Here is a 14,373-nt window from a genome sequence, read left to right as displayed (position 1 = left end):
TACTAAGGATATTTTGGAGGCAGCTACTTGGAGTTCAGTACACACTTTTCCTAAGCATTACCATCTCCCTCTTTATTCCAAGTCCAGGGCTGGGTTTGCCACTGCAGTTTTACAGGGCATGTTAGCAGCTCCTACTGCTATTTAGTTTACCAGCCTCCCTTTTCCTTTGCTTTGGGATTCTACCCACAGGTTATGACTGCAGCAATGTGAGATGAAGAACATAGTACAGTTTTGTACCTACCATAAATGTAGATGTTCGAGGATCTACATTGCTGCAGTCCAATTATCCCTCCCTCCTTCCCCTCTATAGTTTGTGGTTGCTGTGTTTTTTTTTGGGATACTCTTTATTTCCACACTGGTAGGTGTTGGGCGTTTACTATTTTGGCTCTGGCCTTCTTTCATTCTTAGGCCTTCTGACATCTGGGGCAAGAAAGACTGAGGATATGGCGTCAGTCATGCGCTTAAGTACTACTACGTACTGACGTCAGCTCTAGGCGACAATGACCGACGCCAGCCCAGCTCTTTGGTATTCGGGCCGACCGAGGACAGCGGACTACCCACAGGTTATGACTGCAGCAATGTAGATCCTCGAACATCTACATTTATGGTAGGTACAAAACTGTACTTTTTGGCTGCGACCATATTGCCTGTCATTACCTCAGCACCGACATCCCCCATCTCTGTTCCGAGATTGGTACAGACGACCTCTTCGGAGCCGATAATGACTTCCACTCTGGCTATTGCTTCAGCTCCGAGCCTGCTCTCGGCACTGATAATCCCCCTTTTACCTTTTTCAGAACTGGAATCCTCGGTGCCGACTTTTACTACACCATGGACCCTGTACACCCTGTCCTTGGATCCATTTGCTGGACAAGCCTTCAGCCCCTTTTTGGACCGACCTGACTCCTCCTCAGGTGTGTTGGTAAGGTCCACCAGGAGCCTATCTTAGTTGGATGTAGTGTGCCTCTTTGATCAGCTGCTGACAGCCAGGGGGATTACAGATTTTCCTAGAACCCACCCCACTCTGGGTTTTGGGTCCATTGCTCCTGCGACCCCCTCGTATTCTCCTCCCTTGGACCTTTTGGTTCCGAGGCTCATAGCGCCGACGTCTGCAGGAGGACTCCTTTCCTCAGCGCTGACAGTAACCTTGTCTGAGGCTCCGAGGCCCCTTTTGGTGTTGGTTCCTTTGGAACCAACCCTTCCTGAGTCTCATGCTTGGGGGGTGGAACCCCTCAGTTCCAGGTACGGCTACGGTTGTTTCACCGGCTCCATCTCTGGGCCGTGTGGAGCGGGGTTTGACTCCGGTTCTGAGATTGTCTTCCTTGGTTCTGGGCTCCCATGCCTCTTCAGGTGGGCCTGCATTCCGGGTGATGGAGAGGGTGCTGGCTTCGGGAAGCAGTCCTCCGTCCGCTCCTTCTAAGCTGCAGCTATCACAGGCCACTCCCCCCCCAGTCCCTTACTGAAGATACGGACTATGATGATGGGGAAGGGTCCCCATGGTCACCCCCTGATGATGTCTCCTTTGGAGACATCTTGGAAATTTTGAGGCAGAGGGGTGACTGGAAGCCCTCCAACCCTTCCTTGGAGGAATCCATATTCCTGCAGGCCTTCTGCTCTCGGCCCACTACTTCTTGGGTGCCCCCCCCTGCCGATGAGTTAGTCAAGCTGATCATGCAGCGAGCATGGAAGAACCCTGATACCTTCAAGGCCATTCCCCGGAGTTCAAACAAAGTGCTGTCCCCTCCAGAGGATCAGCCTCATTGGTTTAGAGGCTTACCAGTAGACGCTATGGTGGTGATGGATGCCACGAAAATGGACCTTGCGGAGGAAAGTCCTGCTGTCCACCCACCCAACAGAGAGTCCTGGGCGGTGGATAGATTAGAGAAGCGAGTTTTTGCTTCAGCGACTTTTGCTGTTAAGTCTTTGAACTTTTTGGAGCATTTTACGAGGCTCCAAAGAGATCTCATCACTGAACTCTGTGGAACCCTCGCGGATCAAGTATTGGATGGGGCACGTGATAAAGTTGCTTCCCAGCTTGCCACCCTAGAGTTGATTTCCAACTTGTCCATGAGGTTGGTGTCCCAAGCAACCGAAGTTGCGGCCAGAGCTGCGGGTGCAGGCGTAGTTATGAGACGCTACGCCTGGATGTGCATTTGTGACCTCGCGGACTCCTTCAAGTCTTCCTTTTTAAACACCCCTATTGAACCGTTAGCTTTGTTCAGTTCTAAAGTGAAGGACACATTAGCCAGGTCTGAGCAGGATGGAAAAACCTTGTCTGATGTTGGCCTACATTTTTCCAAGCCTCAGCGCTTCTTTTCTAAGAACCAGAGAAGTGGAAAGATGTGGCCCAAAAATTTCAAGGCCCTTTCCATAGTGCACGTGGTGAGGACTCCCCCAGAGAAAGAGGGGGTTCCAATAATGGAAGATGCCCCTTTTGTGGCAGAGGGGGTCCCCGAAATCAGGACTCTAGGGATTCTTTCTCCAGATGACCGTATCAGCGCTCCTGAAGCGTTGCCCATTTGCTTTCCTCTGGAAGCAGTCAGGGCTCGTTTTTCTCTGCACCAAGCTGCCTGGCACTCTATTACAAATGATCAGTGGGTGCAGAGAATAATTTCCAGAGGCTGTTGCATCCCTCTAATCTCTTATCCAAGACCCCCAAAATCCTTTCCCGATGTTCCACCCAGTCAAAGGGAAAAGGCAGCTTCAGAAATTGAATGCACACACGAGTAGACCAGTAATCCAACAAACCGAACAGCACCACGACTGTAAAAACGCTTTTATTGAACCAAGCAGTTGTGCAGATAAAGACACTTAGCTCTTTCACCCACTAACATTGATGGGCATCATCAGAGTGTAAATTAATTAACACAATCCACTCCCTTTTTATAAATATCTAAAACCACATCCCCTTCAATTAAGAACATCAATTACAATAAAACATTCAATTAAATAAAAGGTGTATGTGTACCAATGTTTGCTTGTATTTGTATATATAGTATCTGTATCTGAAGTTTCATATAAAAATGTATATATATGTGTATGTGTATATATATATATATATATATATATATATATATATATATATATATATATATATAAAATGACGAAAATACCTCATTCACTTGTATTACTGTGCCAAAAGTATATGTATAATATAAAATGTATAAATTTTGCAATGTTTGTATGAAATATGTATAAAATATATAAACGTTACTACATAATAAAAATTCATATAAAATGTGATTTGTATTTCAAAATGCTGGAAATAGAAATATGCTCATTTATACCAGGTGGCTTAGATGCATCCAATCTAAGCTGCCACATACATTCTTTAACCTCCAGTAAGGTCTTGTCATCCCCTCCCTTGTCATTATATGGGACAAGATCAGTGACAAAAAATAAAAACTTTTTGAAGTCTCTACATTTCAAACTGTGTGAATAAAGTGCGTTAACAGTTTTTTTGTTTCTAATGTCCCTAACATGCTCAAGTATCCTAGATCTTAACTTCCTGATGGTTTTGCCAATATAGTATGCGGAGAGGCTTAGGCAGGTAGCAATGTATATGACCATTTTGGTATTACAGTTGCAATAACCTGGACATCTAATAGTTCTTCCATAGTTTTGCACAGTAACATAAGGTCCGTCATTAATGTATTTACATGTGCTACACAGGCCACATTTACTCATCCTAGATCTCTTGTATGTATTCAAATCCATGTCCATTTCCAATATTTCCTTCAAATTCTTACCTCTACTGTGTATGAAATCAGGTTCATTACCTATAATGCCTTTCATTTCAGTTATAAAAACACTAAGCCAAGTCTCTTTTAAAATAACCTTAATTTTACCCATCATGTCATTGTAAGGGAGTATCATGGCCCTTGCTTTGTCTGTTATACTATCATCGGTACCATCTTTACTGTCTCTTGGGAGACCTCCTTTTAAAATGGGTTTAAACACAGTGTTTCTTCCCCCCCACTTCCTTGCTTATTTTCAATAAAATATCTCGAGGATATCCTCTTTCAATAAACATTTCAATCAATTTTTTGATTTCTATATTGTACATACAGTCATCACTAATTAATCTCGAGAGTCTTACCATCTGCCCTTTCATAATATTTTTCTTTTGAAAGTATGGATGGCAACTGTTAAAATGTAAAAAGTCTTTTTACGATGAATGTTAGACTGCAAGGTATCATTTTCCTTGTACAATAAAATGTCCAAATATTCACATTTATATGTATAAATTGTACTAGTAAACTTCAAAAATGAGTTTGTTGATCCGATGTACTCAACAAAATTCTCAACTTCTTCTATTGGCCCTTTCCAAAAAATTAAAATGTCATCCAAAAAGCGCAGGTATAGGGCAATGTTAGACTTGTACTGGGATTTGAACACTGTTTGTGTCTCCCATTCAGCCAACACTAGGTGGGCATAAATGGGAGCACATCTAGTTCCCATGGCCACTCCGGTACTCTGTTTAAAAAACTCCCCTTCAAACATGATGAAATTGTTTAATAAAACTATTTCCATTAGTTCCACCATCAATTTGCATCTGACCGTGTGCATCCCACTGTATTTCATAAGACAATTGTCAGACATACTCAGACCTTCCTGATGTGGGATAATAGAAAATAGATTGATAACATCTATAGTTACCATTAAATATTCATCACCTATCAAGATATCCTTTATAACATCCAGACAGTGCCAGGAATCCTTTAGAACATGAGGTAACTGTTTTAATGTGTGTTTACCGTGAAAATCCACAAATGATGCCACAGCCTCTGTCTTTGAGCCCTTTGCAGAAACTATGGGGTGAAAAGGTGGATTATTCGTATTCTTGTGGATTTTTGGAATCCCAAAGATGGAGGGAATGACTGGTGCCTCAAAAGCTTCAAAAATAGCAAAGCTGTGTATAAAACGAATCATCCAACAAGTCCCCCCAGAACAGTGCGGATTCAGGTTTTACTCGAGATTCTTTTTGGTGCCAAAAAAGACCGGGGACTGGAGACCCATTCTGAATCTCAGCCAACTAAACAAGTCAGTAGTTCAGACCAAATTCCGCATGGTCATGATACAATCCATTTTCCCATGTCTTCGGGAGGGTGTGTGAATGTGCTCGATAGACCTCTGGGATTCGTATTACCACATCAAAATGGACAAGTGCTCCAGGAGTCTCCTTCCCTTCCAGCTGGGAGCCAACCATTACCAATTCAGAGCCCTGCCATTCGGTCTCTCGACGGCCCCCAGAGTGTTCACGAAATGTTTAGCAGTGGTGATAGCTCATCTGAGCCTTCAGGGATTCCAAGTGTTTCCGTATCTAGACGATTGGCTCCTCTCCGCCCCCACCAAGCACCTACTGGTCAGGGCCCTCCTCTACACTCTAGCACTAGCGGAGTTCCTAGGCATCACCATACACTGGGAAAAATCCAACCTTCATCCCACCCAGCAATTGGAATTTAAAGGGGCAGCATTCAACACTCAAACAAGGCAAGTCTCTCATCCTCCTCACAGATTTCAGAGGTTAAGGTTACAAGTACAAGTGATACTCTGTTGAAGGAAGGTGTCTGCAAGGGAAGTTCTACAGGCTGTGGGGTCTGTGGCAGCAGCCATTCCAATTGTTCCCCTAGCCAGATTGCATATGAGACTACTACAATGGCTCCTTTTGTCCCAGTGGGTATCCAATCTTCATCCCCTGAGCTCAGAGATCCTCCTCACCAACTCCTGCAAACAAGATCTCTGGTGGATGAGAACAGATGAAAATCTTTAGTGTCGCCCCTTCCAGAGTCCCCAACCCAACGCCACGGTGACCACGGATGCTTCCCTGATAGGGTGGGGGGGGGGCACTTCCAGGGGAAGACAGTCCAAGGCACGTGGTCCAGCCTAGAGGTCAACTTGCATATCAATGTCTTGGAGTTAAGAGCGGTGCTGTTAGCGTTGCAGGCACTTCATCCACTCCTTCCATTGGGAACGATTGCAATCCAGTTGGACAATATGTCCATCTGGTACATAAACAAACAGGGAGGGACCAAAACCTACCCCCTAAGCCGCGAGGCCATGAGAATTTGGCATTGGGCGATAGCTTCCAACCGCTTTCTAATCGCAACGCATATCCCGGGGAGCTCCAACGTGATTGCGGACAGGCTGAGCAGATGCATCCTCCGTCCACACGAGTGGTCTCTCAACACGAATGTGACGACAGAAAACTTCAGTCGTTGGGGCCAGCCTTGCTGTGATCTTTTCACTTCCCCCTCAAACAAAAAATGCAGCAGTTACTTTGCCTTCTTTCCCCCAGCAGCTACTTTGCCCTCTTTCCCCCAGATGGGGAGTCACCAAAAGATGCTCTGACTCATGATTGGCTCGTGGGTCTCCTCTATACTTATTCTTTGACACCACTATTTCTAAGGAAAGCTATTCGGTTGAGATGCAAAGTAATCCTCATTGCCCCTTTCTGGCCTCATCAAGTGTGGTTTCCCTTCCTCCGACCTCACCTGTTACAACCTCCTTGTATCCTGGACACTCATCAGGACCTAATATCTCACTCACAAGGCCTGACTCCCCCAAATCCATCCACTCACAAGATCTCAGCTTGGCTTCTCCACTTCTGCTAGTTGCCAGGCAGGAAACCTTCTCCTCATCTGTCCAAGATATTATTCTGGCCTCCCATAAACCATCCACCAGAAAACTTTACAGAGACAAATGGAAAAGATTCGCTATCTGGTCACATAATTGGATGCTAAATCTGTTTTCAACCCCTACAGCTGCTATTCTTCACTATCTTTCTGAGTTGTTTGACAATGGGGCATCAGCTTCTACCATTCGAGTCCATTTAGCAGCTATTTCCAATTTCCATAAAGGTTCAGATGGAGTCCCTCTTATTTCCACCCAACTTTGCAAGACTTTTCTCAAGGGAATTTTCCATAGCAGACCTCCTCTCAGGCACCCTGTGGAGGCATGGAATCTCTCCCGGGTTCTCCAGTCTCTCTCTCTACACCCCTTTGAGCCGGCTGCGACATGTGATCTGAAATTTCTGTCATGGAAGTCTTTGTTTTTGGTGGCAGTCACTTCAGCCAGATGGATATCTGAGTTACAAGCCTTATGCATCAAGAGCCCATACCTGATCTTCCATAAGGACAGAGTATCACTTCGTACTAATCCAGCCTTTCTCCCCAAGGTGGTTTCTGACTTCTCTGTTAACCAGTCCATTGATCTCCCTGTATTTTTTCCAAATTATTCAAACAAGGGAGAATACTGCCTGCATTCATTGGACGTTCATAGACAGCTATGTTTCTGCCTGGACAGAACTAAGTCCTTTCACAAGTCAGACCAACTTTTCATTTCATTTTCTGATCCTAGAATGGGGTGCACTGTATCTAAAGTTACTTTGTCAAAATGGCTCAGAGATTGCATTACCTTCTCATATTCTCTTACGAATGAACCCAAGCCTGCTCGAATCAAAGCTCACTCAACTAGGGCTATCGCAGCTTCTGTTGCCTTCCACTCCAGGGCTTCCTTGGATGACATCTGTGCAGCAGCCATTTGGGCTAAACCCCATACCTTCATCAAACATTACAAATTGGATCTGGTCTCCAGGGAAAGATCAGTTACTGAGATAATTTCTTGGGTTCTGTCTAACAAAAATCAGCAATTGTCAACAGTGCAAAATGACCTGAAATAGTATTAGCTGACAGTAATGAACATCAAAGTGACAGCAACAAGGATCAGCATTTCAATACTACTTAAAAACATAGTAACAGTAGTAGAACATCAGTGCTAAGTTTAGTGCTGCAAGCACGAGGTGCATTGAGCAAGCTAATAAGCAGACAGTTTTCACTGTGTATAATAAAACAAGAGCAGCAAATTGTATGGAACTAGTTTATTAAATGCAAACAATCAAATGAACATTGAACAGAGAAAAAGTCTATGGAGCTAATCAGATGAGCACAAAACTGAGAAAAATATTAATTCTGTGTGACAAACAGTACAAAATGTATGGAAATAGCTTAGAGTGTAGCCAATACAGTAAACAACATTTGGTAACCATTTATACTTTAGCTGCAAGCTTGTTTTAGCACATTTGGTCAGATAAAAAGTAGTAGACAATAGGTTTCACCAGAATATGGTATGCAACCAACTGCAGATTTGTTAAATAATCCCAGTACTAAAACTGGGACTCAGTTAATAAAGCAGTAGGTCATAAACACGCAAATCTGGTTTGATTGCTAAGACTAGTTAAAAAGTGTCAGGCTCTTGAACATATATCCACAGTGTACCGGATTCAAATCTTAACAATAACATCAATCACGTTAATGTAGCTAAGCTGAGAAAAAGAAGGCTAAAAAAAAATCATATGACCTACAGACCTGTAGAGGTTGCCTTACCCGTTGTAGATGTGGTGTACTGCTTACTCAGCGGTCTTTACACTGCAGCTATTTAAAGCCTGTAAGGTTCTACCCTTGCTCGCTTATGGCTACACTCAGACAGGGACTCTAATCCTTCAATGGGACCCAAACTCATATAACTGTCATGTGGAAGCCTGTGCTATCGGCAAACACTACTACACTGCAAAACTGGTCCTAGGAAGGGGATGAAGTCCTTGTAGTGTGCTGAACTTTTAACAGCTCAGATGGAAATGGGCTTTATGGCCTTTGCCTTCTTCTCTGTAGTTTCTTGCTGTCTTCATCATATTGCGCATTAGAGAGTTCTCAACTGCTTAGCACTGAAGAACAGTGAATTGAGCAAAACTGTAGTTATTTACGGTCTGTAGGGTTCTGCCCCAGTAGAAACTGTTCAGGCAAAATCCAGTTTGCTCCCCTGCAGAAGCTGGCCAATCAGAAACAGGCAGTCAAATCCTTCCATGGAACTCAAGCCCAGATAGCTGTTACAGTGATGCCTCTACTCTCACCAGAAGCTGGTACATGGCAGATGTGGTCGTATGAAGCTCATGAAGTACTTTTAGTGCATTGAATCAGTAAGAACCAAGATGAAAAAGAGCTCTGTGGTTTTCTCCTCCTCCTTTGTTCCAAGATGTCTTCCCTGGATTGTGAGTTGGAGTGCTATCAGGAGCAGTGGCACTCAGTCTTGAACCAACCTCTTTTTGTTGTAAGGGCAGATTCTTTGTTTTCTCATTAAGAAACCATTTATTTTATGTGTGTGTGTGTGTGTGTGGGGGGGGGGTGACAGGTGGTGGATAGTCTTGATCCAGGTTACTTGCAGTCGCTAGTCAGACACTCTTACCCTGAGATGTGCCATGTCCCTAAATCAATTCGTGTTTTTTTCAGTAAGTGCCTGGGGATCTTTTGCCTCCACCTATACTAACACCAACTCAAGCAGGTGGGACCTCATTTTAATGTCTTGGCCAAAGGATGGCACATCCAGGAGAATAACCTCTCCCTCCTGTATTGCCAGTGCTGGAGAAATGAATCAACACACCTGATGTGGGAATAGATCCCACAGTATTGTGATCTTCCAGCATCAAAGGTAAGTATGCTACCACTTGACCCATTGGCAGTGACACATTGTATGTACTGTCTAAACCTATTCTAATGGCATCTACTTGAATTTTTCTTTTCCTTCAGGTTAAATAGTACTGTTGACTTTCAGTTTTCAGTTTGATTTCCTCTGTAAAGAAATGCCTAGCCATAAACTTGTGAATTTTTGGAGATTTCCCCCAAGGCCTCTTTTGTAAAATGCTCAATTTAAACACATATCACAATACAATAAGCACAGTTTTAAATTTAGATGTATTGACATTGTACAAGTGGGTATGAGGGGGGGTGATGTCAACAATCTTTTAGAAATAAAGGAACTAGAGTGGATAATAAGGCTACATGCAGATACCACTCCAGGTTTAAACAATGCCATCAGCATAAAACCTATATTATTGAGACAACAGATGAGTAATTTATAGAATACAATAGCTGTAGATAGAATTAAGAAATAAATATGTTATTATGGATTTGGAATGTTTTAAAGTTGTTATTATATATACATTTTTTAATGAAAATTTTTTTTTCTTGTTTTTTTTCCTGTATTTTATAACTTATATACTTATGTTTTGTTTTCAAATTGATTGAATTCTATTGGTTGGTTTGGTCATATGTTCTTAACTGTTACCTCTATTTAAATGTAAAGTATTTGATACTATGTATGCTGATGAAGGGTTGAGAGCCCGAAAGCTTCATTAAAAACTATTGGCGTTTCTGTGACTTTTGTTGCTTCTGAGAACTCTTTTGTAAAATGCCATTTGCTCAGTAAGACTATCACAGTCAGTAGATATTAAATGAATGAATGAATAAATAAGTAACATTTACCAGATCAGGATTTTCTTCTACTTTTTCAGTTTTGTTTGTATCTTGTATTTTTGTTGATTTTAAAGCATTGCTGTTCATTATGCCTTTTAGTGTGCTGGAAGTGAACAATTTCTTCACTACCAATAATCCCTTGTATTTGGCTCTCATCTTCGAGGGAGAAGACTCCTATATTGGCAGAGAGGTGAGATTCTACATTTACTGCTACAGTCTGATGATAAAAAATATGTTAAACAGTGTTATGTCTTTACCCTTTTAAATACATACTTCATTTTGATCTTATTTAAAGCAAGGAGGGATACAAAACTTTGTAGAAGCAAGTCTTTTGTTTGCAACACATGGAAAGTTAAATCCAAACGACTAAAAAATATCAAGTTGTGTCCCTAAATATTGTTTAGGAATATTAACATTGTATGATTATGTCAGGTGGAAGGGTAATGGTAGATCTGTTTGATTTTTTTATAGACTGAAGGAGAGGTAAGTTACAGGAATTTTATGATTATTTGCACACCACCACTGATTTTTTTTGAGATTCACGATGGATGTTTAGACTGATTCAGTAACTTTTCTTGATATTACTATTAGGAAAAATGAAATAAAAAAGTGTTTTGAATCAACAATTTATCATAAGCTTACATACTCCAATTATTTTTTACATTTTGATAGTATGCACCCTATTCATCAGAAGAAAGCCCTTGTGAAGGGACAGTATGTAAGACTGGCCAGGACAGTCACAGATGACATTGAATTTCAACTGGAATGTGACAAAGTCACAAATATGTTTAGTTTGAGAGGATATCCTGAACCTTTTTTGTATGACATTTTATCATAAGTTAATGAGAAAAAGAAGGACAGCCCATTTTACACTGCTATTAGGGTCTAGGGATAAGGTGGTGCTAGAAAGACCAGTGAGGGACTTGCGACATGGAAGGATGGCTAAATGTGGCCACTGTTCCCAGTGCCCATACATTTGGGAAGGGGCATCTGTGGTGATAGAAGGTTATGGTGAGATTGATATTCCAAGGAAATGTTATTGTGGAAGTAAGGGGGTAGTATACTTGGCCCTCTGTGACCATTGCAATGCATTCTACATGGGTAAGACTAAGCTTAGTGTGAGGAAAAGGGTTTATCAAGACCTTTACGACATTAAGAAAAAGGATGGAAGGACTGCACTGTGCAAGCATATTGAATAAAACCTGTTTCATAGATTCATATTTTTAGTTATTGATCCGGTTGACCTAGGGCAGAGAGGTGGACTAGTGGAAGATTTTTTTGGAATATCAGGAGCTTAGATAGCAGTTAGGAACTAATGCCACTGTATACCCTGGTCTGAATGAAACCACCTCTTTGTCTAGTATTTTAAAACTGAGAGCTGCTTTTTATTTAAAATAAAAAAAAATGGAATAAAATAAAATAAAAAAAAAACTTGTTTTTAAAGCAAGTACTTTTTTATGTATCACTGGTCATGGTTTATCTTGTTAGTAATGTATTTAATGTATGCAATGGTTAATTAATAATAATGCTTATTAATAATTTGTAACATCTGTTTTTAAGGTTTTAGGTGGTGTGTGGTACTAGCTTTAACAGTCTCCATGGTGACTGATTTGTGGGGATGGGATTGGTTAATTAACTGATTACTATATAAAAGTGAGTAATTGTTGTGAAGAGTTGTTCTGAAGTTCTCTTGTACCAAGGACGAAAGTACTTAATAAAGTGATTTTGTGGATTTAAGCTCCAAAGTATTCACCTCCTTTTTGTAGATCTGTTTGTATCACGTGAGTGATGTGGGCATCAACAAATTGACTTCGGATGGCCATTTTCTGTGGAAATGAAGGTTTAGTAAGCATGAGAAGTCATATTTCTATTGGTTATTTTCAGGGTTTGTAAGTGGGCAGATTATTTGTTCTAACTTACTTTTATCAGTTAATCAGGGTAACTTTGGTAACACAGGGTTGGGTTGGGTGGCCTAATGGTTAAGGTGTTTGCCTTACAAACACAAGGTGCAGGGTTTGAGTCTCAAAAGGGATAATTGGCTAGGCTTAAAATGGCTCACAAGGGCAGTTAGCTTAGTACTAACCTATGAACATGGGCCTTTTTCATACTCATCCTGGGAGCAGAATAGGGTTATGTTACTTGCTCAGAGTCACAAAGTTGGGCAAATGAATGCTGAGGGAGTCAAACCTTAAAATATAAGAATTAGCTCATTAACAGCTCATAGCCATGATCCTCTGCACTAACTGCCAGACATAGAATGTCATACAGCATATCAGCCAGGTCTCTGATAGCAAGACTGAGATTGTTCAAGGAAGGGAATGAGTAAACCTGTAGTGGGAGAATTATTTCCCAGGATGTACCTGATTCCCCAGCAAGGAGTTTCCAGGATGTCCTGGCATAGTATTTTGTTTGAAGTAGTCAGATTTAACACTGAATGTGTAAATGTTGTGTTACCATCTTTGAGACCTGAACTTGTATTTTAAATCTTAAGTCAGCGTCCTTTTCCATATTCTCCAAGTATTATCTCCTTCCCTAATTTTTCCTTTAGTTCTTTGCTTATTCAGGGGTTTCTGACCCTAATAAAGAGCCAGCCCTGAATGATGCCTAATAATGAACTGAATAAATGAGGAGTCAGATGCACAGGAATACCTAATGAGAGCAGTCTGTAAAACTGAGGCAGGTGGGCAGAACTGTGTCTTTGGCTGGAAAGATGGTTCTGATGGTATTTAGTTTGGGTCTAGACCTTGCCTTTTGAAAGGGTACCCAATGATTGTTGTGCTGTGAGCACTCCAGCTGTTAAGAGGAAATGTTATCACCATACATCTGTTGGGGATGTTAGTAGGTATCCAGTGAATAAATGAATAACTCCCAAAGTTGGTGCTGTTCTTGGTGTAGGCAGTACTGGCCAGGTCATACTGTATACAGCAATAAGTTATTTTAGCCACTGTTGTGAATCCTCCATCCAAATGACATTCAGATCTCCTCTAACAGGTAGAATTTATTTTTTGCACACTAAACCAGAGCTTTTTTATGTCTTGAAATTAATAGAGGGTCTGAAAAAGTCGATAAGATATGCTTCACTCCCAACAAATTAAATATTTGTATGGTTACCTAATAGTATTAGAGCCATTAGCCTTTTAGGTTTGTATCTGTTCTTATTTTAACTTGCATTATATTAACTTATGGAGAGAATATGAGTAAAAACAGCAGATCCTCCTCACCTTTCACTGAGACCTGGTATGTCACACCTGAAAAATGGGCATTGGTGAATGAGTTGGACAGTGACCTAGAAGGAGAGTGGGGTTTGCAGAATTAACCCATGTCTCAAACTGATCAGTTTTATTGTTCAGGCTTATGACATTAAATGAGCAGTCTTTAGTCACAACCTGATATTTACTGAGGATAATTTTGCATTCTTTACAACTTAGGCACAAATCCTGGTTCAGCTCACTGTCACCTGAAAGTGAATGAACTTCATTGCCAGTTGTGAAACATTTTCATCAGTGACCTTTTACAATGTATTTTAGACAAAAGTGTAACTGAATCCAATAATCCAAACAGAGATTGCAGAGGTCCCTGCCAGATCTACTGGTATGCTTGTGTTTGCCTTTTTAGAGCTGTGACACTAATGCATTTGACAGTGTGATGAAACAGAAGATGCCAAAGTCATTTGAAGGCTGTGTGAAGTATGTAGATGAACATTTTCACAATTTGGAGGAGATCTGCAGTAGAGCAGGCTGTTAGGGTAAGAGAAGAGGTAAATGTAACAACAGAAATAGTGGCTATACACTTCTCCAGTGCCATTCACAACAAAAATCTTGTTGAAGATGTCTGGACAGAGTCACAGTGCTCCTGAGTTGTGCAGACATTGTATGTTATCACAGTGCTCCTGTTTTGTGCAGACATTGTATGTTATCACAGTGCTCCTGAGTTGTGCAGACATTGTATCTTATCACAGTGCTCCTGAGTTGTGCAGACATTGTATCTTATCACAGTGCTCCTGAGTTGTGCAGACATCGTATCTTATCACAGTGCTCCTGAGTTGTGCAGACATTGTATCTTATCA

The 14,373-nt window shown here is 41.4% G+C and overlaps 1 protein-coding gene across 1 annotated transcript in view; it reads left to right on the top strand.

Moving 5' to 3' along the window:
- Positions 1-14,373, top strand: part of QSOX1 (quiescin sulfhydryl oxidase 1) — a 1,259,897-nt gene that overhangs the window by 660,610 nt on the left and 584,914 nt on the right. The window contains exon 5 of the mRNA XM_044085745.1: positions 10,407-10,497. Coding sequence (XP_043941680.1) covers positions 10,407-10,497 — 91 coding nt within the window. The remainder of the gene's footprint in view (positions 1-10,406; positions 10,498-14,373) is intronic.

Source organism: Protopterus annectens, chromosome 10.part0 (assembly GCF_019279795.1).
Source record: "Protopterus annectens isolate FY-2018-M chromosome 10.part0, PAN1.0, whole genome shotgun sequence".
NCBI classification, from domain to species: domain Eukaryota; kingdom Metazoa; phylum Chordata; order Ceratodontiformes; family Protopteridae; genus Protopterus; species Protopterus annectens.
This window is presented reverse-complemented; position numbering and strand designations above follow the sequence as displayed.